The following is a 26,356-nucleotide window of genomic DNA, read 5'->3' on the forward strand; positions in this document are numbered from 1 at the left end:
TCTCTTTCTCCCTCCCTCCCGTCTCTCTAAAAATAAATAAAATCTTAAAAAAAAATATGGCAGAAGGATTGCCACATTCAAGACTACATTATTAAAAACGCTGTGACTTCCATCTCGGTCGCTCTCTCTCCCTGCAGTTTCTCTTGCCTCATCATCTCTAGAAGACAGCATGTCTAGAAAACACTCGAGCAGCCCCATGGGAGGCTGATAGGGTGAGAAGCTAAGGCTTCTAGCCACAGCCAGGGAAGGACTGAGGACTCCACTGCACAACCATGTGAATGAGCCTTCTCAGAAGCAAACCCTCCAGCTACAGTTAAGGTTTCCAATGACACAGTCCTGGCGGATGGCTTCACTAGAACCCTGTAAGGCACCCAGGTTCTTGACCCTGAAAACTATGACATAATAATAGCTATACAACTATAGCTAACTAATACTACACCCCAGAAAGGAGACTATTTTGAGCAAAGAGGAGACTGTTTTGACCTAGATCTGCACTATTCAACACAGTAGCCACTAGCCACATATGGCTATTTAAGGGAAAAAATTTTAAGTTAATGAAAAATTCCGTTCCTCGGCTGCAGCAATCACATTGGACAGCACTGAGAGAGAGCAGTTCTGTCACCAGTTTTATTAGATGCTTGTAAAATTGTCTCATGACATACAAAGTCTCTCACAAGCATCTGAGTCTGGATTTCTAAGAGAAAAAACATGAGTTTTCTTTGTGCCTACCATCACGGGCACGCACATCAACCAGGCAGAGGATCAAAAAGTGACCCCTTCCTCATTGGCACTGGTGACCCCATGTGGACCCATGTCCACACAGGAGGTGGAGCATGGATATAATGCCTGCATGGTCTGGGCCAAGATGCATGTGAACCCTTGCCCGAAGCAAATAACCCATTAGCTTCTCCAAGCTGAGTAGGGATCTATTGCTTAACTCAGCATTTAGTAGTCAGACCATCTGTTTTTTGATTGTCTTTACTTTCATCTTCCTTTACTGAGAGATAAGGAACAGAGCAGTCACACGCTCTGTGCGCTGGCTGCTGCTCCTCCCATGGGCAGCCCTCCTGGCAGGTTAGAGACTCTGGGACGCTTCGTGCATGATGATGAAAGGCAGACATGGGTGCAGAGCAGCCTGCTTCCAGAGTTATCACAACTGGGTGATCTGTTTGCTCTGGCCTGTCTGTAAACAAGTGTGATTGCTCTCCAGCTTTGGTCTTGTATATTTTGGTTTTGTTTTGTTTTCTGAAGAAACAATGTTTCTTAAAACAATAGTGAACTTTTTAGAAGAAGCCAAAGAATAAGATAGTCACTGCTCTGGGACCCTGGCAAATATGCCTACGTGGTCATAAACCTATGAAAGAAATCACAAGGCATAGCTTTTTAGCTATTTAAAATGCAGTCATTTAAAAATAAATAAATTCTTAAGCGGATGAGGGGGAATAAAAGGGGCACACTCATATACCCCTTGCTCATCAGTGAATGCATTGTGGTTATTTAAATGGGCTTGTTTTTATGGGAAAAAACTGGCAGCAAGCCTGAAGAACCATGAAAATATTCTTATGCTTTGACCTATAATTCCTGCTTCAGGGATGTAATCCCAAGGAAAATATTAAAAAGAATGAACATATTATCTGCATTAAATTATTCACCCTAGAATTATTTTCAATGTCAAAGTGAGAAAAAGTCTTTAAGAGAAGTGAGTAAATAAAATAACAATATATAAACTTGATGCAGGGCATATAGCCATTCAGAATAAATGGAGACAATTAAGCAACACTGTAAAACTGTAACACCTTGAAGAAATAGAATCCACTAGATTTATAACAATGTAAAATATATGTGAATATGAATAAATACTGGAGCAACAAATGAATATGAAATACAAAAACTGATATTTTGAGTGATTTTACCTGAAATAGTATTTAAATGGAAAATGCTGGCAGAAACATACCTGTTTACTAATATCACACTCATTACTCCTGTTTTCTTAATTGCTACAAGGGCGCTCATTGATTTTCAATATGCATCACACTAGTATTTGCTGGTCCAACCCCACGGTATCTCTTCTAAAAGCCTACTTTCTACCTTATGCAGAAGGTTACTATGGATGCATTTCTACATGAAAGAGGCCCTGCCCCTCTGTGCCCACCTGTACTGCAGGGCCAGCCTCAGAGCTGTGGCATTGGATTCGTATTTGCCCACCAACATGCTCATACGCTCGGCGTTGCTTTTGCATTCTTCCAGGGTTATGGTCAGGAGGTCATTTTGGGATTTGAGGTGCTCAATACGGCTACGAAGAAAGAAAAAAAAAAATCTCAATTTCACACTAGGATCACAATAAACTTGCCAATATTTTAGTCGTCTAATCTGGATTCAGGCCGAATCTGGATTCGGATGTTTTAGCAAAAGTAACGAACATGAAACAATAAAGGAAGTAACTGTAAGTAAAAAAATCACTAAATTCTGTGTGGATTAGAAATAAAAATAAGCGCCCAGTTATTTCCCACCCAGCCATTGACCTTGTGCTCTGGGGATAAACCAGAGAAAGGAGCCAATCGCGTGACCCCAGGCCCCCATGAGCAGCATGACCGGTGTACTTTAATAAGCCACCCTCCACAGGGACAAATGAAAAGCGGCATTATAGTCATAGCTACTACTCGCTGAGCCCTTGCTCGATAACCCTCTCAATAGCCCTTTGAATCAAGCTTTATTATCCCCATTTCTCGAGGAGGAAGGGAAGGCACAGAAAGGTTACGTGCCTTGTCCTGGAGTTTGAATCAGGCAGTTTGATCCCAGATCCTGTGCTCTTAACCACTAGCTACAGAGTAGAGGCAAAAGATGAATTAGTGAGTGAAAAAGAAACTGCCCGCCAGGCCTCTGAGTGGGAAGTGGACCAGGAACTTCGGAGCACGGCCAAAGCTCCTTCCAGGTCGGACAGTCCTGCAGCTGCTAAGTACTGGCAGGACCAGCCCCGTGGGAACATTAGCTTTGTAGGAATCAGAACTATACATTCAAAACAGATGAGCGTATGACAAAGTCAGAAAAACATAAGCCTTCAGCTTCTCCGTTTTCTGTCCCCAGACACTGATCCTCTAGGTACAAGGCTTCCTCTTCCACGGGACACGCCCATTTTGTAGACCACCAAATCCTAAAGAGACAGAGGGTTTCACACACACAAAATGCAAGCGACACTTCAAACGTTAAGCTTGGAAGCCATTTGCCTTGAGAATCGATCTTACAACCATATATTTGAGAGCTGAATATGGAGACACTTGCCCTCATGGGAGGTGCCTTGTGCATGCATAACTAAGACAGCTGTGAGGCTTGGGCAGCTCCCAGGTCAGATCAGTGTAAGGTGTTCCAGAACATACTTCTCTGTCCTTGTCACATTAAGGCTTCTTAACACAGTTCCTACTTTCTCCTTACTTTTCAACTTGCTCCTGTGAACACAGTCCCCACTCTTCAGATCAAACTGTTTACCGAGCTCAGACGTCTTCAAGCGGCTGAAGCCATCGTAGGGGCCTTCTCAGGTCACATCCCGTGAATGGGCCACTCCTTCCTCTTTAAATGTTCTTCCTCACTGGAGTCACGACAGGCCTCTACTGGTTTTCTTCCTGCCTTAAAGGCCTTTTCTTCTGTTTTCTCTGCTGGCTCCTTATTGTCTATAAAATCTGTGAGTGCTGGCATTTCCTCAGTGCTCAGTCCCCGGCCCCTCCTCTATCAACAGTCTGCTCCCGGGAGTGAGGTTTGCCCAGTCCCATGACTTTAAGAGGCATTTAGGTTTCCAGGCTTCCCAAATTTCTCCAGTCCAGACCTCCCTTCTGAGTGCTGGTCTCACATATCCAGCTGTTTTCTGATTTTTCGACTTGGGGGGTCATACTGACACCTCAAGTTCAACATTCCCAAGTGGGACTCTTGATTTTTCCCAAACTGTGTCCTCCCCCATCTTCTCCATCTCGGTCAATGCCACCACCACATACCCAACCATGAAGGTGAGGCACCTGAGAATCTTCTTTAAGCCCATTCCTTCCTCTCATATCCAGATCTAAACCAGTGGCAGTTTCTGTTAATTTTACCAGCGAACATAGACTGCCCCGCCCCTTCACACCTCCCTTCAGCCACGCTGGGCCACCACATACCCACTCTGCTCCTGCTCTTGGCCCACCCCTTTCCATTCCTCATACCTGACTGATCTTTCAAAGTTTGTATCAGATCAGCTCTCCTTCTATTTAAAACCCTTTAACGACCTTGAATGACACTTAGAATAGTTTGTCCATGGCCTCAAAATCCATATCCCAACCATTCCTGACTATTCTGCCACCTCATCTCACATAAGCCCTCCTCTCACCTCCTCTAGTTCCACTGGCCTCGGGACAGTTCCTACTTCAAGCCAACCTCTTTCTAGCCTTGAGGTTGAGAAGTTGGCCCATAAGACAATTCTTACTTTGTTACATGGGTGCTCCTTTTTTCCCTTAAAAATCTCAACTTAAATATTCCTATTTACTTGGAGCTTTCTTATGATCTTATTTGTTTGCTTTTTGTCTAGCCCCTCTAAGAGAATATAAGCTCCATCGGAGCAGGGACCTTGTCTGTTTTACTTTCCCTTGCATGCCAAATAGCCTAGCACATAGTAGGTGCTTAACACAGATTGGTTAAATGAGGAAGCACTTTTGATTAGGGATCACCCTGCTTCCTCCCCCCTTCCCCCACCCACACACTAAGTTAAAGGTTGTCATTTTTTTGGAGTGTAACAGGCCTCCAGCTTTTCGATAGGTAGTTAAATAATAACATATGTGAGAGCATCCTGTTAGATTATTCCTAAGAACTCCCATGTTGTAGCTGCAACTCTGATCACAGAGGGGAGAATGGAGGTAAGGTCAAAGGGCAGGGCTGGGACTATTGGCTGGGCTAATGTATAGCTGTGCACTTATGGCGAGTCACTCACTGTGGAAACCTTTGCTTTCTCACTTGCAAAATGGGACCACTACTCTGCCCTCCTGAATTGATGATTAAGTGGCTGTCTGTGAGAGCCCTTTGCAAACTGTTCGACTCCACAATAATGTGAGCTATAAGCACCAAATAGTTCCTCCTTCTCTGACCTCTCCTAGGTGCATAGAATTGAAGAGAAAGGAGCCTCCCCCAAGTTCAACTACAAAACAGGCTTGTTAAATCCCAGAATGGGTAGAGAGGAGCCCTCACTAAATAGAAGGCCCCTGAAGGCATCTGACTTCATTAAATTGCAAAGGGCATAGCTGTTTCCATGCTTAAGCACCCCCAGCCTGTGACACAGGACTAAGAGCTCTGCCTCCTTCCTGCTACAAGGTAATCATCAGGATTGTCACTCTTAAGTATTTTGGATTTAATAAGGAAACCATTTAATTTCACAATTTAAAATGACCTAGATTTGCCACATTTCTTTAGTTCTCAAGCACTATATTAAATAGCTTCAAATCAGGGAGGACTAACACAGTAATTCAATTTATTCGAGTTTGCCACACGCAAGGGGAATGGCATTAAGCAATGGGGGATGGGGAGCGGCATCTACATTTCCTCCTGGTGAGTGCGTAAGCCTTTCCAATTCTTGCTAAGCTCTGTCACTGAAGATTGGTAGGTCAAGGCAGCCACACCACACTGGGATGAGATTCGACATCCATTCTGCCACTGCGGGACAATTGAGTCAAAGTGGTTACTGTGGTTTGGCCCCGGTCCTTCCTTGCTTTTTTATAGCAGCTCTCTCTCATTGTTGGAATGACACACAAGCCAGTCTCTGCCCAGAGGCAGGAAGGCAAACTCAGACCAACTCTGCCACGGGAAGAAGGCATAAAACTGGGTATAAGGTAAAACTGTTCTAAGTGAAACAGCATATAGGAACTGAGGGCTGTGCACATTTGCTAAAACCATAAATAAAATTAGGAGACCCTCAGTGAGAGCAGGGAGGGTTAGACGCAGGACTGAGGCTGACAGGTTGCTTTTGCTGGTTCCTGGTGCCTCCAGGCGCCCCTAGGATGCTGACTCAGCATTCCTCAACTTCTCTCTGCGGCTCTTGGCAGCACAGGCCTGCACGCTTGGTGCCATCTTGTCATTCTGACACACTTGTCATTCTCTATGAAACGCTCCGGTAATTACAACATAATTCCTGAGGGACAGTGCCAAATAAAAAGGTGGGGCCCCCAGTTTACAAATTAGTAAGAATTTAAAACGGTAAGAGAAGAGCAGTAGAGCAAGTGTGGGATCCTTCTAAGTGCGAGGCCCTGCGCATTTGAGTCAAGGCCTCCTGCTGTGAAGCCAGCCCTGACTGCTTGCTGTAAGCACCCGTGAGGAGCAACACGGTGGAAACTCCCACCCACTAGCATCACTGTGTCACCATACATAAGCCTACTTCATCTGATCTCTGCAAAGGGGAGGGAGGGCAGCTCCCAGCACCACTCAAATGTACAGGGTTTCTCCTTACCTATTCAACCGTTCCGTTTCCACCTCAAACTCTCTGATTTTGCTTTCGGAGATGGCAGATCCATGTGAGTAGAGTGTTTGGAAGATCTCTTGGATGTTGGAGCAGTCCTGAAGAGAGTGAGCCAGGTGTTCCGCCATGCTGCTGGATACCTGTACAGGTGAGCGTTAATCCCCCTCTCAACCGTGTCATTTCAGGGACACCGAACCCCAGGCATGCCTTGCATGCAAAACAATTTAAAATTTCTATTCCCAAGCATCAGGCACCAGGAGATGGTTACCTTGATCTTTCTTCCTTTGTATAATATGATTCTAGTATCAAAAGCTAACTATGTGCAGTGACAACAATACAAACAGATTCAAAATATAGCTGCATTCTTCAAATACATGCTGCTGGGGAATAGTCCCTCTTTAGAGTCCCTAAAATTCTGGATATTGAGCAGAGTCTGGACTCTCTTCTCCATTCCTGAACCCCTGCCACTCCAGCCCCTTGCATCTGGCTGCTGTAACCAAGGAGAGCCGCTGACTCCTTTAATTTCATAATCTAAATTTGGCATGGAATTTGGGTGCATGCAATTTTTGCTCAGTGCAGAATTCTAACTTTGGGCCTTAAAAGCGCTATTCAGGCTTCTACCCTTAAGGATCCAACAGCTGGCTCTTCTAACCTCACCCCCAATCCTAAAAGGTATCCCTTAGGGAACCTAAACTACTGCCTTTGCACCATCCACCAGCTTACAGCTCCAGGGCCTCTGCAGGCTCTACAAATGAACGCACTGGTCCTAGCGAGAAGGTTCTGGTCTGTCACCACACTGGGCTACACTTCAAAGGCAGCATCCGCCCCCTTTGGAGAACACACTGCCTTTTAAGCGGGATGTGTAAAAGGTGACATTCTTTTAGAGCTTCCTGACTCAGTCTCTCGGGAGCAGATAGTTCAAGACTTTGATCTACATCACCAGCAACTAGACCTAAATCATTTCTTTCTGAATGGTTTCAAGAACGAGGAAAAATGTCTCCCTTAAAGCTGAAGAAGGAATTCACCATGTGGAAAATAGTATACATTTTAATCTGATTCTCTGGAAGGAAATCGGGTATGATTTATTATTATGATTAACTGGTTTATTGGAGGTGAACTTGGGAAGTTCTCCCATCATCTCCCAGCCATTGCCTTGTAACTCTGTTGAGAACTTTCTTGCCTTGCTTCGCATGAACACTCACCCCAATGCTGCTGATTTCTGAGCCCAGGATTGGTCGATCGGATGACGAAGATTCGGACCTGGTCTTTGACAGCTTCACCCTCTCAGCAATCTTAAAAAGAGAAACTACAAATTATCAAAAAAGGACACATCAGTCCCCAGACAAACTGTTCAGATTGTTTACACAGGACTACTGGTAACCACAGCAATTAAACTAGTATCTTAAAAACGATTCACTTGTCCAATTTTTCTACCATTTGTGTAACCCAAGATTTTCAACCTCAGCACCGCTGACATCTTTGTTGTGGGGGCTGTTCTGTGCATTATAGGATGTTAAGCATCATCCCGGGCTTCTAGTCACAATATTCCCGGAGCACTTCACTTGTGACCATCAAAACTGTCTCCAGACATTGCCAACTATCCCTCAGGGGACAAAAATCACCTCTTGTTGGGAAACGTGGTTTTGGCCTAACTTATTAAACTTGATGGTTGAGAACCAATCTTGTTGTGGAGACTGGCACGGCTACCAGGGGAAAGGAGACGTATCATGTGAAAAGTCTCTCTAGGGTGGGCTCAACCTATGAGCCTAGGGTGGCAGCAAGGAGTGGGGGTGGGCTACTTCTCACAACTGCCACAGCCTGCCCATCAGTAACTATTTCTCTGCTGGCAGGGCTGTCAGTCCTATGAGTGGGGAGATCATAGTTCATCACTCAGGGTCCCCTTCTGGGCTGAACCTCAGTCCACAGGAGTACCTCTCCACCCACCCCTTACTATTGTAGAGCCTGACAAAATGTCTCACTCTCCACAATGACTTGTCAGTTGTGACATGCTCTAGCTGGCTGATTAATGAGAGCTGGAGTCCAGACTGACGCTGAAAGGGACTTAAAACTGCTAGCGGGTTATCGCTCCCTGCAGCTCCAGCATAGGAGGCCTGTGCGAGACCCTGGGGAAGCCCCCCGGGGCCACCCAAGTTAACCACATGCCTGTGCAGTGGTGGCCCTGCTCCCAGATGATGGGAGGTGCTCCTGCCGTCCCCAGAAGCTCACCTTGGCGATGGGAATGTCATTGCTGCTGCTGCTCGTGCTCAGCTCCCCGGTGCTGGGGTTAACTGGGCGGTTGGCGGAAGTGAGGCGGCCAGGGCTAGAGGGCCCTGTGGCCTGAACGCTCTGCAGTCGAGTTTGAAGCTCTCGCACCTGAAATAACAATGAGGTCTTTAGACACTATTGGTGGTTTCCCTGGTCAAAGAGAAAAATAGCCAGATGCATGGATAGTAAGGTACTGACTTACATTAAGAGATCATCCTCACTGAAAGCTATGTTGGCTGAGTCCACGTAAGTGTCACTGTATTCTTAACAAGACCTGCCACTGGCCAGCATCTGTTTTCCACAGATATGCCGTGAACTGTTATCTAAGGCACTGGAAGCTTCTAGCAGAAGTGGAATGACCTCCTTAACGAATGTTTACTCCTTCAGCCTTATGAACGCGCCTGGTGCTGTCCTGGGTGCTGCAGGTCAAGAGGCCAGGGTGAGATCTCCACTCACATGGACCTCGGAGCTTGGAGACCAACAGTGTTAGCCCAGTGCAGATGGAGCACCATCAATGCCTACCTGAAGTGGTGTAGGACGCAGAGAAGGGGAAGACTATGTCTCTGTCTGAAAGTATCAGGAAGGGTTAAGGGGGTGGTACTGAGCAATCTTACAGGTGAGCAGGGTTGTATCAGATGAGTGAGGGGCTGGCTTTGGTGGTGGTGTGGGCGAGCTGGGCTGGGGAGCACAGGCATTGTGGTCACACGCTGCATTTGAAGAACTGCAGGCTATTCACTGTGCGTGGTGTAGGAGAGACTGTACTGGCAAGGAGGTGAAGAGATGGCACCCGCAAGATGGGATTATCCCCGGGGCAGTGGGAAGGAATCTTTAAACAGTGCTTTTGTATAACAGTGAAAGGCAGAGGCCTTTGAATGACATTTAGAACATACATTTACCTGCACAGAATTTAAATGTCCAAATCCAGTTTCTCTATGGTTACCTACCGCTCAGTGACAAAGGGAAAGTATTCAGAATAAGTGAAGATGGTTGGTAGAAACTGGCCTTTCTGATGACCTTGATCATTGGGTACCACATCTATCTTAAAGTGTAAACTGATTATAGCACCCATGGGCCCTTATGAATGGGTGGCAGGCCCTGCTGGGAAGAATTAGCAACAGGACATCTAAGGCAGGGCTTTTCAAACTTGTAGGTGCACCAGAAAGCCCCATGGCTTGTTAAAAGCACAGGATCCCACCCCAGGGATTCTGAGTAGGTGGGGACAAATCCCAGGCTGCACATCTAAGCTCCCAGGAAATACTGATGCTCCCAGTCAGGGTCCAGATCTTGAGCAGCAGTGACCTAGGGGACTTCCGAGGCCATGTAGCACTTTAGTCCCAGAGACAGGAAGAGCAGAGCCTCACCCCTGCCAGCCCGGCGCCAAAACCCTTCCAGGCAAAACCTTCTCTAAAAGCAACTAGAAAGCTTTCATATGAAGTATTTTGGATGTCTCCATTCTGCTAAATTGGGAACCAAAAGTAATTGAAATTTCAATAATTCATCAACATATTAGAAGCCAAATAGGAAAATTCCCTCGGAGCAAACTGCATTCAATAGCGAAACAGCTAAAAAAGTGCCTAACGCTTGGCTGTGGCTTCTTCCAGTAACTATGGGTTGATGGAAATGCGTATCGTCCTCGTAACACGACAGACACAGACTGACCATAAAAGAATGTAAAGACTAGGAAATCCACGCCTGTCAAAGCCAAATGGTATTGCTGGTGAGAGGTTACAGGGCTCACTGTGGAATGGGGCCCTACGAACCAAGAATGGGTTTAATGTGGTGCCTCCTTACAAAGTAGGACCAAGGGGAAGGCCCCATTTCCCCCATCAGGCCAGCTTCCTGGCACTGGGGAACCTCCCCACGAAGACCATGGATTTCAATTTCTACTGTTGTGACGATCTAGTGAGGTCCTGAATAATTAACAGTGTTAACACCACTCCAAGACCTAAAGAGTGTCTGAGTCATTCATAAAACAATCAGTGGTCTGTTGCTAGAACCCCAACTGGCTCACTCATCTTGCTTTTAACTAAATACAAATTATCCTGGGCAATTTATAAAAACGTCATTAAAACTTCCCATGTTACAAAAAATGTTTCTTCTTCTAATCACTAAAGTAAAACATGTTCAGTATGGAATATTTAAATGACAATGAAAAATGCAAACAGTAAAAGTACATATGTTCTTTTTTACTATAGAGACATTTACTTCTGATCATTTCCCACAGCATGTTTGTGCACAGGCATGCATGCTTAGAATAATTTCTAAATCTAAGTATCCATCTTTATTTTATTTATTATTTTTTAAAATCCCCATCTGAGGATACATTTATTGATTTTAGAGAGAGAGGAAGAGAGAAAGAGAAAGAGAAAAAAATCATTTTGAGAGAGAAACATCGACTGGTTGCCTCCTGCACGCACCAGGGACTGAACCTCCAACCTAGGTATGTGACCTAATCAGGAATGGAACTTGCAAACGTTCTGGTGTATGGGATGATGCTCCAACTGGCTGAGCCACCCTGCCAGGGCTATCTATTTTCATTTGAAAAGCCTTGAACCCAGAGTATGTCTTTGAGAACTAAAGGATGATATGGATGCTTATTTTGGTCTAGGCTTTATTATTTAATGATAATTGTTAGGCAGTGAAAAAAATTCAGCTGAAGGAAGTGGAATGATTCTGTCATGGAAAGATCTTGATTTTGGGTGAGTCTTAATTTCAATGAATAAATGCACAGAAATGAAGGCTACAGTTTGCTGGTTCAGCCTAGGTAAGGCTGAGGAGGGGAAGGAACACTGCTATTAGATCCTCTTATTCTCATCTATCATAGGTTAGATTGTGTTCTCCAAGAGGTATGTCCGGGTTCTAACCCCCAGGACCTGTGAAAGTGACTTTACTTTGAAATATGGTTTTTGTAGCTGTAATTAAAAATGAAGGCCCTCAAGATGAGATAATCTGGAATATAGGGCAGGCCCTAATATTCAAGACTGGGGTCCTTATAAGAAAAAGGACGGGAGATCTGAGACAGACATAGGGAAGACAGTCACGTGAAGATGGAGGCAGAGATTGCCCACAAGCCAAAGAACACCAGGGCCAGATGCTAAAAGAAGCAGGAAAGAATTCTCTTCTGCAGCTGTTGGAGGGAGTACAGCCCCGCCAACAACTTGATTTTGTGGACTCCAGAATTGTAAGAGAATATGTTTCTGTTGTTTTAAGTGACTGAGTTTGAGCTAATTGATAATATATCCATTGCTGTTTTTTAAAAAATTTTATTTATTTTTTTAGAGAGAGGAAGGAAGGGAAAAAGAGCGGGAGAGAAACTTTGATCAGTTGCCTCTTGCAAGCCCCCATCTGGGGACCTGACCTGCAACCCAGGCATGTGTCCTGACTGGGAATCAAATGGGCAACTTTTTGTTTTGTGGTATGATGCTCAACCCACTGAGCCACACCAGTCAGGGCTACCCAACTTTTATTAAAGATAGTTTATTAAAGAAAACACAAGGTGGGGCAAATATAGGCTTACAGTTGTAAGAGAAACACAGAGTTTATTCTTGTATTATTATTTGTTAATTATTATATTTTCCACATGAACAACTGTAAGCCTATTTTTGCCCCACTCTGTATGTTTCCTTCTATAAAATATGTGATCTGGAGTCAGGGGACAGGCAGGAATCACAACTACCCCTCAGCAAGGAATTGATATTTGTGGGAAGGTCATTCATCACCCTTTACAACCTTTCTCAATTGGAGTTCTTCAACAACAGAATACAGCACATGATTTGAAAGACCCTTTTTCATTCCTCCTAAAGGTAGTATGTAGCCAGTAACTACCCAGATGCCAAAAGGGAAGATAATCTGTTGCATACATTGGAAACCTAGTAGAGTATGAAGGGAAGTTTCTTATCTTTCAGGGGCTCACAGTATAGCCAAACATTACAATATGAATTGTGCCCTGAAAAGTGGTGCCAGCTGGGAGTGTCAAAGTATAAAAGAAACATCACCTCTGCCTTCCTAGAGTAGGAGATACTGGGATTCAATCTTGAAGGTTGAGTATTTGTACCGTAAGCAAATAAAAAGTGCAATGTGGGGAGGCTCTCAGGGGTACAAGTAAGGATATGGCATTAAAGTGCCAGAACTCTACTTCTCTCATATGCACCTTAATGACTCTCAAAGGGAGAGAAGGGTTTTATGGAAATCATTTGATCAGAGAAGAGAACAGACTGCAGTGAGGAAGAACAAGGTGGTGAGTGAAGTGCTGCCCTGATGGTCCAGGTGAGAAATGATGAGGCCAAACACAGTGAACTGGGAGCGAAAACGGCAAGATACACCCTAGATCAGCACTGGCCACCAGAACTGCTGGTAATGATGGTCATTCTATGACTGCACTGTCCATTATGATCACACCTGGCTAGTGAGCACTTGCAATGTGCCTCCTGTACCCAAGGGACTGAACTGTTAATTGTCTTCTATTTTCATCAACTTAAATTCAAATTTATATAGTTGCAATGTAGACAGTAGCTACTGTATTGACCAGTGCACCTCTAGAAAAAACAAACGAAAAGAACCACCCAACCCTATGGCTGGGTGACTTAGTGAATCACGGCACTCACTGTGCAGCAAAATGGGGGAAACGTAAGGCGGAGTTGATTTTTCCGAGAGAAATAAGGATGCCGGCTTTGGACGTGTTGCCTTTGGGGAAGCACTGGGTATGTGAGTGAGGCTCTCCGGCCAACAATTAAGAAATGTAATACGAAGAAAGGAGGTCAGAGTGGGGTGCAGAGTGTAGGAATCGGGTGTGGGCCGGTGGCCCCGCAGAGGTTAGCAGTGGTGCTTGGAGGAGGAGCCTCTCTAGCTCGTTGGGGAGAAGGGTCAGTGGAACACAGTAAGAAGGCGGCACCTTTGCTCTGGGAGAGAAAGAAAAGGGGTAAGGACAGGCAGTAAGAAAGGTGAGTGTGCAGGTTGGGGAATGAGGCTGGGAAACAGCAGGGTTCCTAGCTGACTGTTTCTGTTTCTTTAAGAGAGAGGAGTTAAGGTCCTCAGCTAGGGAATAGCAGACCTCAGCGAAGAAGAAAGCTGACCCAGGACCAGAAAGGAAGGGGTAAGAAAAAGCTTTCACAGCACTGGAAACTCAGCCGAGCTCTTTCATTCAAGACAGTGGTCTGGTTAAATAGTAAAGAACAAAAAGATTAAAACCATAACAGTGAAAAGAATGTGCTTGGGGCACTAGCAGAAACATTTGGGCACATTCCCTAAAGTGGAAGGAGGAGTACTGATGAAAGAATCAGAACTGAAAAAGCCAAATTCTATAAAATATACGTGGGGAGGTGGTCCATCTACCCAGAAGCAGGTTGGCTGGGTTTGGACTCTCACTTTGACAGGCGCCACGAAGGACAAGAATGAGAAGTGGGCTGCAAACAGGAGGAGTAACTCTCTGAATACAGAACAAATGAAAATTTCCAGCGAATGACAGCCCCAGCGAAAGTAAACAGGCACTCCTCCTATTAAAAATGCATAGAAATGCTGCATAAAAAGGAACAATGAGAAAGAAATCCACTGCCAAGTTTAAAAGAAAGGCAATAAAATCTCCTGAAGCCAGAAGTGAAGTGAAAACTGAAGCTGAGGGGGTTAGAGGGAGGCGGTGTTACAGCAGCCCCTGGGAACTGAGAGCAGGACGGAGCGGGCGCGCCAGGGGGGTGGGAGGTGATGCGTTGGTTGCCGAAGGTCAGGCTGTTCAAGCAGATCCTCTGCATAAAGCCTGGAGCTGTCCTGCCCATGAAGCCAGAGAGAAACCCTAGAACAGTGAGGAGGGGTCAACCCTAAGAAATTAAAATCCCAGACCCACGACACATTTGTATGTGGAGTCCAAATGTATATTATCTGTATATTGGAGAGTGGGGGGTGGGTGGGTCGTGGCATGGGGAGGGGCAGCCTCACTTACAAGATACCAGTGAAAGCTGGTCTGAATTTTGCTGGGACACACACATTTGCCCAGTAAATCACCCAATAGCATTGGAGAACAGGAGACGTAAGATTCCCAGGACCATGAAGCTTCTAGACACGGAGATATATGACTGCAGAGAAAAGAGGATGGAAGAAGAGAGCCAGCAATCTAAATCAGGAGATGAATTCACCTGAGCAGAAATGAAAATAAAGGAGACAGTAAACTACATCATAATCAGTACATTCCGGATCCTTAAAAAGAAAATAGGGATTTCCATAAAGAATAAGAAATTATGAAACACAAATAGGCAGATATCAAACAAGAACAGGTAGATGAGGAAAAAAGCCAGTAGAAGATGTAATCAATGAAATAAAAATCAATGCACTGATTAAACACTAGAATGGATAACACTGAAAAGAGAATTAGTGAACTAGATCATAGTATGGAGAAATAACTCAGAACACAGCATGGGGAGCGGAAAGATATGAAATATGCAAGTGTCGATGCGAGACATAACGGACTTCTGAGGCTCCGACATACTTTTGAAGAAGTTCCAGAGGGAGAGAACATAGGAGTGCTGGCCGGGTGGCTCAGCCTATTAGAGCATCATCCCCATATGCCAAGATTGCGGGTTTGATCTCCAGTTAGGGCGCATACAAGAAGCCACCAATGAATGCATAAGTAAGTGGAACAATCAACCAAGGCTTCTCTTTAAAAAAAAAAAAAAAAGAACATAGGAAATGACAGAAAAACAGTATTTGAAAAGAAAATAGATGAGTTTTCTGGATACAGAGACAGAGAGGAGCCTTGAGACTGAATTGTCATATCTGGTGCTAAGTAGGTGAGACAGTTTTTAGACACCTCAGAAAATTCTTTGGTATTCTCTCCATCAAGAGCTGGAGCCCAGTTCTTCCTCCCCTGCGTGTGTCTGGCCTGAGAGATGACAGGTAATAAACAGAATACAGTGGAAGTGAGACCAAGTAACTTCCGAGGCTGGGTCAAAGAAGGCGCTATTTTGCCAAACTCTCCCCCTGGGGATGCTGCCCCTTACAAGCCAGCCATGCCTTTGTGAGAAAGCCAGAGAGAGAAGGCTGGTGGGTGTTCAGACCACTGGTCCTGGCTAAGCCCCAGACAACAGCCAGCCTCACCCCCCAGACGTGAGAGAAGCCTGTGAGGTGACTCTCACCCCAGCCACTGTCTGGCTGCAACTACATCCGAGCCCAGGTGAGAACTGCCACGGGAGCCCAGTCACCCCAGAGCCACGCGAGGGTAACACACTGTTGTAGGTCTCTAAATGTAGCATAGCTTGTCATGCTGCTAAAACTAACTGGAACAGGAGATGAAAACTAAAAACAAGAAAGAGATCATCTGAGGGCAGGGGTGTTGGTTTGTCTCATTCACCACTCACTGTATTGCCAACACCTTGAACGGTGTCTACAGGGTCAGTCTCAATATAATCTGTTGAATATAATTTTTAAAAATCTGCCAACTTATTCAATACTCGGGTAGACTATTATGGCAGGCTGAATAATGGACCCAAAGATGTCCACGTCCAAATCCTGAATACTGTGAAGATGTTTACCTTAAATGGTAAAAGGATACTTGTAGGAATGTTTAAGAATTTTGAGATGGGAAGATGATCCTGAATAATCTTCCAAGGACCCAGCAGTCACAAGGACCCATGTAAGAGAGAAGCGGGAGTGTCAGAGTCAGGGAGGCTAGAAGACGCTGTGCTGCTGAAGCCAGAGGAAGCGCACGAGCCGAGGAACGCTGCCTGCTCAAGAAGCTGGAAGAGGCAAGGAAGCAGAACTCCCCTGGGGCTCCCAGAAGGGATGCCAGTCCCGGTGACACTTGGACTGCAGTGAGTGAGATGCATTTTCGACTTCTGACCTCCAGAATTATAAGATAATAAATTTGTGTTATTTGAAGCCACTAAATTCATGGCAATTTGTTACAGGAGCAATAGGAAGCTATACAATTATCATCAAAAGTGTTGGCAAAACTACAGATTAAAGACTTATCTTTAAATTCTCTGCTAAAAGACCTTTGCTGAAAGAATGTCCTAGGGATACATACTTTTCAGTAACAAGAATATTAAACCCAGAAAAAGAGTGGGATGAAAGAAATAACGGTAAACACAAAAGCGCGCAGTGAGGTAGGGACAGAGGGAACCCTGCGGTGCTGGGGTGAGTGGATGGACTGACAAACCGTTCTGGAAACTGCAGTGCAGGATTGCTCCAAACCAGCAGATGCACAGCCCAGGACCCTGTAACCTCACCTGGACATGCATTCCAGGGGAATCCCCACACAGGACCCAACGGGACACGAGCAAGGCTATCTGCACTGGAGTACGGTCTCTAGTGGTGGGAGGTCTGGTTGTTGGGCACAGCAAATGTGGTGGGCGACTGCCACGGCTACTAGATCCATCAGCAATATGGACAGACCTTCAAGTTAGAGTGCCGGGGGTGGGGGATGGGGAAGAAGTCTATAGCACAATAACCTTTATGTGACTTAAAAACAGCACATAAAACACTGTGTATAAGGACACATAAAACGAGGGAAAGGAAACAGGATAGAAAAGGAATAAATAAATTACAAGAGGGTCCTTTCATGGATCAATGACTGTGCCTTTAACAGAGTAATGTATTTAGCTTATCTTTGTGACCTGCTGAACAAATTAAAACAAGCCCAAGAAAGAAAGTAAATAAAAGATGAGAGGTGGGGAGCCTAAGAGCTTCTGCAAAGTCAGAGAGTGAGAGGCCTGTGATGACGAATGTGGTGCTAAAGGTGTGTCTGAGGTGAAGAACAGGTGCGGTGGGCACAGAGGTGGGGTTCTGTAATGAGGGGAAATTCACTGAAAAAATGAGGCCAGAACAAGCCTAAGATGGGCTAGTCACTAGCTGCTTCCATCTCCCAGAACAAATGCAGAAGCACAGACCAGAGGAGCCAGCCTGTTGATGAAGTCATCTGTGACTGTGGCTCACAGCTGAGTGACAGGCAGGAATGAAAGGTGGCGGCCGAGTCCCGAGCAGGATGAGAAACACTGTCATCAGCCATAAAAGAATGAGTCTGTTCCGCTTACGATACGCAGCAGTGTTCCCTGAGTAGCTGTAACTTCAGGCGATTAGGCTGTAATTCATAATTTCACTCTGTAATGGGGCTGGTGGAGGTGATGTCTACGCTGTGGAAGGGCAAGCATCCCTGGGCCAGGAAAGCTCTACTTAACAAGCTTGGGGCTGTTTGTTCATCCCTGCGTACGTCTCGGCAAGCTGCCTCGTGGAAGTCCAGGCTTTGGGGGTATTTTGCAGAGAACCACTCTCTTATTGGAGGTTTTATAAGTTTCTTGGAGCCCTCCAACAAATTAGAAATCAGAATGTATTCACAGAAAAAATATATTGATCCCTATACACATCATTTACATGGCATTTCAGGAAAGTAACATTGTATCATTAATGACAATTTTGAGAAGACTGAATCAAAGAGAAAGAGACCAAGATAGAAAGAAAACAAACCCAACAGCATTTTCATTCTCTGAAGGTGAACTGTTTTCTCTTTTGTTTTACAGTCCACTAAGGAACCTGGGTGGATTATCGAATGGCTGCCTCAGGGGAAAGGGCAGTGTGTTGGCTGTCTTCCTAATTTCTTACCAGCTTTCCAACAAATGAAGTCAGCAATTTTCTTTATAGCCAAGAGGGCACCTATAAACTGCCTGACCTCCTCTGAGGAGTGAGTTCCAGGATGGATAAGCAAACGCTGGGCCCACGACTACACACGCTGCCTCCTCATTTCCACAGCACAAATGGGCAGGAAGCCCTTTTAGAGTAACGACCTGTTTCCACAAACAAGACATGAAGAAACCATCCTGCTGAGGGGTTTTTGCCAGTATCCCACATAAAACTTCCACAAACCACAGTGAGGAGGGGTGACAGGTCTTATCAGTAATTCTCTCCTGTGCTCAACTCAAGATAAATAAAATATATGCACAAAAAGCTTATCTTCTATGAAACAAACTCAGGTTTTTCTTTTAAAGTATATTTTATTGATTATGTTGTTACAATAATTTCCAAACTCAGTTTGCCTTTACTTTGTGTTGTCTTAGAATGCTGGGAACATTGATCTGTGGAACCCTAAGGAATCTGGCACCCATGATTCTACAACAGAGGATGTTTACTAACTTCGGGTGTGTGTGGAAGCAGGCAGTAGAACGGGGGAAAGGGGTGAAGAGAACAAAGGAAGGTAGTTCAAACAATGAAAATTGTATCCCATAATAAGGCCACCAGACCCTAAATTTTGGTGCTGAGAGTTAACATCAGCATAGACTAGGACAAGATTATTAAACTTCTGTGGGTCTGAGTTTTTTCATCTCTAAAAAGGATATAATAGTACCTATCTTCTAGAGTTCTGGTGCAGATTAAATGAGAAGTGCATAAATCACTGCTTATCACAAGTAAGTGCTCAAATTATGTTCAGTGTTATAATTTAGGCTGTAAGTCCTGCTTTGTCTTCAGAGGTATCTGTTTTTACTCTATGAGGTGAATGTTTATTCTGTAAATGTTCAAAGATGGTTAATACTACTAATACTAACAGGTCCTTGAAAATACTCTCTCAAGATTGCATTGAAAAGAAAAAGATTGCATCAGTAAGTGGTATCTTGTAAAACTGTTTTCCTTCACTGGATGGGCACGGGAAGTTCTGCTCGGTGCCGGGCAACGCCTCCTGGCCTTTGGAGCCCCAGGGTGCTCATGTCCCACTAGGCACCAACAGAGCACACCCCCTCTGCCCCCTCCTTCAGCTGAGGTGACCCTGGTGAGTGGGCAGAGCCGGGCTGAGAACCCCTTGCCTTTCAGACTCAGGGTTCATCAATGCCACACTGTGGGCCACAGGAGGAGAGGGCCAGGTGAGCAGAAGGCACCAGAAAAGTTGTGGACCTCTCTGCTTCACTCTACTGCAGGCAGAAAGGTCAAGATGCCTGCAGAGGCTCTGGGTCCATATCCAAAGTGTGGCTGAAGGGCACTGCCTTCCCTTTCCTGTCCCGAGCACATGCTGGGATCACAGTGGGCAAGCATGCTGGGGTCCCAACCCCTTTCATTGATTTAGTGGCTCCTGGAAGGGTCTGGGCCCATGTGCTCTGAAAGAGCTTCCCAATAATTCTGACACACAAGTTGAGAGCCCCCTATGATGGGTGAGTGAGATAGCCTGTTTCTCCGGCACTCAGACGTATGTCCAAGTCTTTCTGGTGTCTCACTCAAAGCAAATAAACCAGCTGTGTTAGGAACATTTGCTGCTCAACAAGTATGCATGTGCCCCTATATTTCTCAGCCCCTCTATGGTTAAGGTGAAGTACTTGTCTAATTCTGGCCAAGGGGCTGTGGGAGGAAGCATTTAGTGCAGAACAGGTCCATTTAAGGGCTGTTTTAGATGATGGGCTGCCGTCCATCTGGGTTCCTGAGTGACTATATGGAAAAGAGCTGTGTCCCCATTCCCAGTCCTGCAGTGGATATGTACTGCAAGCAGGCTTTCCTGGTGTGCTATTCCACTGAAATTTGGGGATTAATTTGTTACTGCTGTATCACGTATCCTTATCCTGACTAACATACCAGCCATACAAAGGCAGAGGCACCTGAACCTCCAGATTGAGGCTAGAAGATCTCTGGAGCCAGACCCTCCTCTCAGCTCCCTCCTGCAAGGTCTGAGCATGGTTGGAGGTGTTAAAACAGGATTTGTTTTTTTGCAAATATTTTTATGACTTAAGACTTAGCTAACATTGGCATCCTCTACCTCATCACATAAAGAAACGCCTAAGAACAGGACAAATAAGATATGAACAAAGTTCCATCAAGGACAAAAGAAGACTGTGCTTACATATAACTTTCAAGTTGTTAAAGCTGCGAGATACAGACCACCATCCATAATTCATACTTTACTTTTTGCTTCTTTAATTTGAAAATTAAAGAAGAAAAATATGCCTATATTTTCACTGCCTAGATTTAGCCTCTGTTAATATTTTGGCATATCAGTGTCCCTTCTATTTCTATGTTCAAACTTCTGTATAATAAAAAATACACAACTATGAGAATACATTCATTTCAAAAAGAAACTAGTACACTATAGAAAAGTTTAAGTACCCTTTGACTTATACCCCTATAACCTCCTATAACTATTATTATGAGACTTGGTTTATGTTGCTCTGGTCTATCTCAAATATTTTTACACACACACATATATAGTCGACGTAAATTTATACATATATAAATTCATAGTAAATATAAAGTACAGTTTTGCAATACTGCTTTTCTATATTCAGACACTGGTCAAGAAAAGTATCATGGGGAAGAGGTGGGGGCAGAGCTGGAAGAGCTCAGATAGGACCTAAGGCCAAAAAAGGTAAAACAAAGACAAATCTTTATTTAACGCACATAAGGTCTCATCCATTTTACTTCCTGAAATAGCTCCACTGTTACTGATTTTTAGTTAAAAATATCAAAGAGTACTGACTTAGCTTGTAACTATGACTGAAGGAGACAATTCAAAGTGAACGGCTGCCTCAGAAACAGACCGTGCTCTGGACATGATGTGCGATACTCTCAATCTTACTTCCCAGTAGGGATGGGAAGCCTAATAGCAAATACATTGTAAATGAACTAATTAGTAGAAAGAAGTACATAATAAAATACACAATCAACCTTTAAGGTAATTACTCTTTCTGAGCAGGCCCTTTGGTTTAATTTGAATTCTTCTTTTCAACTCCTTTAAGCATGACCATTGATCGACAAGTGCCCTTGAAAGTAAGGTAGATAAATACTGAAGGTGGAATTGATGTAGTGTCTACAACCAGTTCAGTATTTAGAAGCTGGCACCCAGGGGTTCAGGAATCATGGCTCTGGCGGAGGACCTTGGGGATACTAAATTATCACAGTTGGTGAGTTCATGCAATATGTGCCAGAAAACCCCACCTCCAACAACCTCTGGGGTCTCCACTGCATGAGCATGTCTGTGGGTTACAAAGTGTGGCTTATTGTGCCTGTCATAATCACACATTTAAAAGTGGTCCAGACTTCCGGGCAAGATGGAGGCCTAGACTGACATACTCCATCTCCTACCACAACTAAGAAGGAATACACTACCGCAAAACCAGAAATAATCAAAAGTTCCAGAAAATAAAGCTACATGAAAGTCCAACATATGAAGTTATAAAGAAGTGGTGCTCATCCAGACGGGTAGGAGGGGAGAAGCTGGGGTGGAAAGGTCAAGCTGTGCTGGTGGCGGCAGCTGCAGCGATGACGGCGGGATGGTGGTAAGCACAGACACCTGTATTTAAGGGGAGTTGAGAAGCGCCTGGGGAGCACTCCTGGCTGCAGACCAAACCCATCAGCTTGCGATTCCAACGCAGGGATGGCAGACCCCCATTGCCTTGGACTGTGAGGGCCACAGGGAGTGGGGACAGAGGAGAAGGTTCCCAGTCTCTCAGCAGAGAGTGAACGGCAAGAATCCATCTTGGACCCCCGCCCCCACAGAAAACGCCACAGTGTGGTGAGATGGGTTGTCTGGTATTGACAAGTGCACAAGGCTCCGCCCCCTATAGCATAGGAGGTGTGACAGCCCCTCCCAGGAAGCAAAGGTAAACACAAAACTGTCAGGATGGCACAGACAGCAAATATCTAATCTAATGGATCAGCAGATAGAAAATCTTTCTGAGGCACAGTTCAGAGCTTTGGTTATACGAATGCTTACAGACCTAACAGCAGATCTTAACCAAGACAGGGAAGGAATGAAGGCTAGTCCTGCTGAAATGAATGAAAACAAATACGAAACTAGTAGCGAGGGAAAGAAAGCCAGGGATCAAATCAACAGATAGGAACACAGGGAAGGAACAGTCAACTGGTGCAGAAAGAGGAAATAAAAAGTGAGGAAAATGAGGAGAGGCTCAGAAACCTATGGGACAGCTATAAGCGGGCCAACATCCGAATCATAGGGCTGCCAGAAGGTGAAGAAGAAGAACTAGAAATGGAAAAATTATGTGAAAAGATAATGAAGCAGAACTTTCCGAACTTGGGAAGGAAATAGACTTATAGGTCCAGGAATGACAGAGAGTTCCAGAAAAACTGGACTCAGGGAGAACCACACCAAGACACATTATACTCAAAATGTCAAAAATTAAAGATAAAGAGAGAATCTTAAAAGCAGCAAGAGAGAAGAAGAGAATCACGTACAAAGGAGTCCCAATAAGACTATCAGCTGATTTCTCAAAAGAAACTCTGCAGGCAAGAAGGGACTGGCAAGAAATCTTCAAAGTAATGAAAAGCAAAAACTTACAACCATGATTACTCTATCCATTGAAGCTGTCATTCAAAGTAGAAGGGCAGAGAAAGTGCTTCCAGGACAAAGTAAAACTGAAGGAGTTCATCAGCTGCAAACCACTGTTATATGAAATGTTAAAGGGACTTGTTTAGGAGAAAGAGGATCAAAACTATGAACATTAAAATGAAAACTGTATCACAACAACCAACAACAGAAGCTAGGGAATCGAAACAAAGGCAAACTAAGTAGGCAATGAGAGTGGGAAAATAATTATAGGTATTGGGGAACCTTATTGGGGAAGGTCAGCAAGGAGGGGGAAGGGGGGAAAGGGAGGGAGATGGTACAGGAATTAAGAAGCAAAGTAGGAGGGAGTGGAGTAGACAGGAAGATGCTGAGAAGAACTATATGCACAACCAATGGGCATGGACTAAGGGGGTGGGGGACAACTGGAGGGAGGGGTGTCACTGGGTGGAGGGGAACAAAGGGAAAAGAAATTGGGACAACTGTAACAGCATAATCAATAAAGCATAAAAAAAAAAAAGTGATCCAAAAGATATGGGTCTGATCTCCCTGAAAGAGAAGAAGCTGGACACTGAGTTCAACCACATGGCCAATGATTCAATCAATCACACCTACATAATGGAAGCCCCATAAAAACCTTACACACAGAAGCTTGGATGCACTTCCCTGGTTGGCAATGCTCTGTTGTCCCACCCCTACCCAAAAGCTACATTGCCAGAAATTTGGGGCTACTTTCTGTGAAGGAGGCCACGTGAGAAGGAAGGAAATGGGTGCTGCAGCATTCTGGAAGTTTACCTGTCCTTTTTGCTGGCCAAGGAGCCAAATGGCAGCCATTTAAAAATCTAGATTTTTAGAGTCCTTGTTTATATTTTAAGATTTTAGGTGAACTGGGTGATCATTGTATTACATGGGTCCTATGAACACAGAACAATGAAATCCCTTCATAAATGTAACACTGCATTTAGGACTCAAGAGTGATTGGACTGGAAAAGAGATGCTTGCTACCTTCTTATCACTGGTGGAAATACTACTCTACTGCCTCCAGAAACAAGTTAATTAACTAATATTAAAGGTTTTAAGGATATTTTGAGGGAGAATAGACAAAATAGAGAGGGGGAAAGTTCAGATTAGAATGACTTTTACTTAGTTCAAAACATAGTGTCTTCTATCTCTTGAGTTTACTGTGGTGATAACCAGAGTCAAAGCAGAAGCAGAACCCATGGATGAAGGAAGCCCAGGAGAGATGATGGAATTCATTCCCCGACATGTTGAAAACACCCAGGTAGGGCACAGGGTTCAAAGAAGAAACTCTGTTGCCATTACCTCATGCCATGAACTTACTGAACTTTCTGAAGAATTTCTGTAAAATCTCAGAAAGAACCTGTATGGCCCACTTTTGATTCAAGTATATATAATTCAATGGGACACAGGTTCGTGAGCCTGTGCTCACATCCAATTTGCTTTTCCAAACTATCTGGAGAAAACCTGATCATTTTTGGTACATGGCAGTTGACCTAAACAATTATGTAAAAAATACAAATAGTGTGAAAAGCTGAATCTGCCATTGCCTATCCTTCCTACAAGCTCCTAGGGCATTCTCTCTGTTCAGCCCTCCCTGCTAGTTGACATACACCATTGTAATGACCTACTTACTAGCCTGTCTCTCCAAAATCCTTCAAGCCAGGGATGGTATCCTATTCCTCACTGCAACCCTTCTGCCTGGCACAAGAGGAGATGACCGATCATGCTTATGAAATAAATAAACAAATGAATGAAGAGCAAAGTGCTTCCTTTCTAGAGTAATTAATTCTACCTGGCCTACAGTAAGCCCATTTCTTTAAGTGTAAGGAAATGAGTGGTTATATTGAAAGCATGCAGAAATAAATGATTATCTCATTTAATAACGAGCTGGGACCAATAATAAAAATTATCTGCCTGTTGTCTGCTTTGCCAAGTAGCCCAATCTGTTAACTGACATGAAAGATCTAATTTAATTAAATCTTGAACAAGGCTCAGAAAACCTACTGAGAGCACTTTGTTTAATTGCAGGCAGCGGACAAGCACCAATCCTACTGATCTGATCAGTTCAAATTCTACGCAATAAATGTGGGCAGTGAAAAAAAAATGTGGCCCCAATTGCTTTTCAGGCAACTTTGATGGACTGTGGATTCAGAGCTGCCATGAAGGCAGCAAAGGCAGACCAGCTGTGTATAATGTGGCATCACAAGGAGGGATGTGAAAGCATACTCAGTCACCCCACAGAGCTACACTTGATGAAGAACAGAAGATACCGACCACAAAAAACAGATTCCTCCTCGGGGAAATGAAATACAATGGGTGGTGATGGGTGGACATCATCCAGCGTTTAAAGTCCAGTAAACTGGCATTCAAAGGCATCTAACAAATTCTGTGAGACCCACAATTGTCTTGAAATAAAGAGAAATAAATCCAATGCACGAGTATGTACACAAATTCAGGATGATGTTTCCAGTTGAGGAGGAGATATGAGTTCTTCAACAAATTTATTCAGAGGTAATTGAAATATAAATTATATAAATTTAATATAAGACCATATTAACTGCAAAAGTGAAACTACCTTTTAAGTGTAATTGGAAGAAAGGTTGTCTAAGCGTGCTATGAATGATTACCTAATTTTCCTGTATTGGGTATTACTATTACCCCCACTTCATGAAAGAGTAGACTAAGGCACAGAGAAGTTAGGTAACTTGCCAAAGATTCATAGTGGCCCCAGGGGGTCAGGCTGTGACCCCAGGCGGTCAGGCTCTAGAGCCCTGGCACAGAGTATCACCAAACTATGCTGTTTTTTATACCAACCTCCAGAGTTGGAGAAAACAGCCAAAGAGGGGGGATTGGCTTTTTATCTTCTGCTGGTCACAATCCAGGGGACTCTTGTGCTTTAGTAACTCAAGTTAGAAGAGGAAATTTATTCTAAACTACAATATGTAATTACACCTGGGACCAACACTTCCTTCATAAAACATGCACCATCAGAATGCACACACTAAGAGCAAGCAACCTAATTAGGGCATTAGTCATAATGATCAGGGAGTTCACTCCAGGAAATTACAGGTGGTGGGAGCCTCAGCACAGGGGAAATTTCATCAGCTTGCCCAGATAAAGTCTTTGCTGACTGAGATGATTTACACCTGCTGATGCAACTATAGAGAATGGCATCCGATACACCTGGGTACTGGAAACAACATTATGCATGTGATGTTCAGATCTGAGAGGTAGGAATGCTGGCCCTTTAATTATACCATTAACCACAAGTGTGGAGAAGAGCTGATAATGTTCAAAAGTAGTAATTTCTTCCATACTCATGCTTAATAGTAACTAAGAAAATGTACATGTGG

The 26,356-nt window shown here is 44.3% G+C and overlaps 1 protein-coding gene across 4 annotated transcripts in view; it reads right to left on the reverse strand.

The window, feature by feature from the left end:
- Positions 1-26,356, reverse strand: part of MCC (MCC regulator of Wnt signaling pathway) — a 393,601-nt gene that overhangs the window by 36,731 nt on the left and 330,514 nt on the right. For 3 of the 4 annotated variants that reach the window (XM_090276588.1, XM_090276590.1, XM_090276592.1), the window contains 4 exons: positions 8,690-8,836; positions 7,666-7,755; positions 6,455-6,603; positions 2,153-2,293 (listed from right to left, as the gene is read on the reverse strand). In XM_090276588.1, the coding sequence (XP_090132714.1) occupies positions 2,153-2,293; positions 6,455-6,603; positions 7,666-7,755; positions 8,690-8,836 (527 nt within the window). The remainder of the gene's footprint in view (positions 1-2,152; positions 2,294-6,454; positions 6,604-7,665; positions 7,756-8,689; positions 8,837-26,356) is intronic. The other variant, XM_090276589.1, reaches the window with a different exon arrangement.

This window comes from Furipterus horrens, unplaced genomic scaffold, assembly GCF_987537825.1.
Source record: "Furipterus horrens unplaced genomic scaffold, mFurHor1.1.pri manual_scaffold_5, whole genome shotgun sequence".
Classification (NCBI taxonomy): Eukaryota; Metazoa; Chordata; class Mammalia; order Chiroptera; family Furipteridae; genus Furipterus; species Furipterus horrens.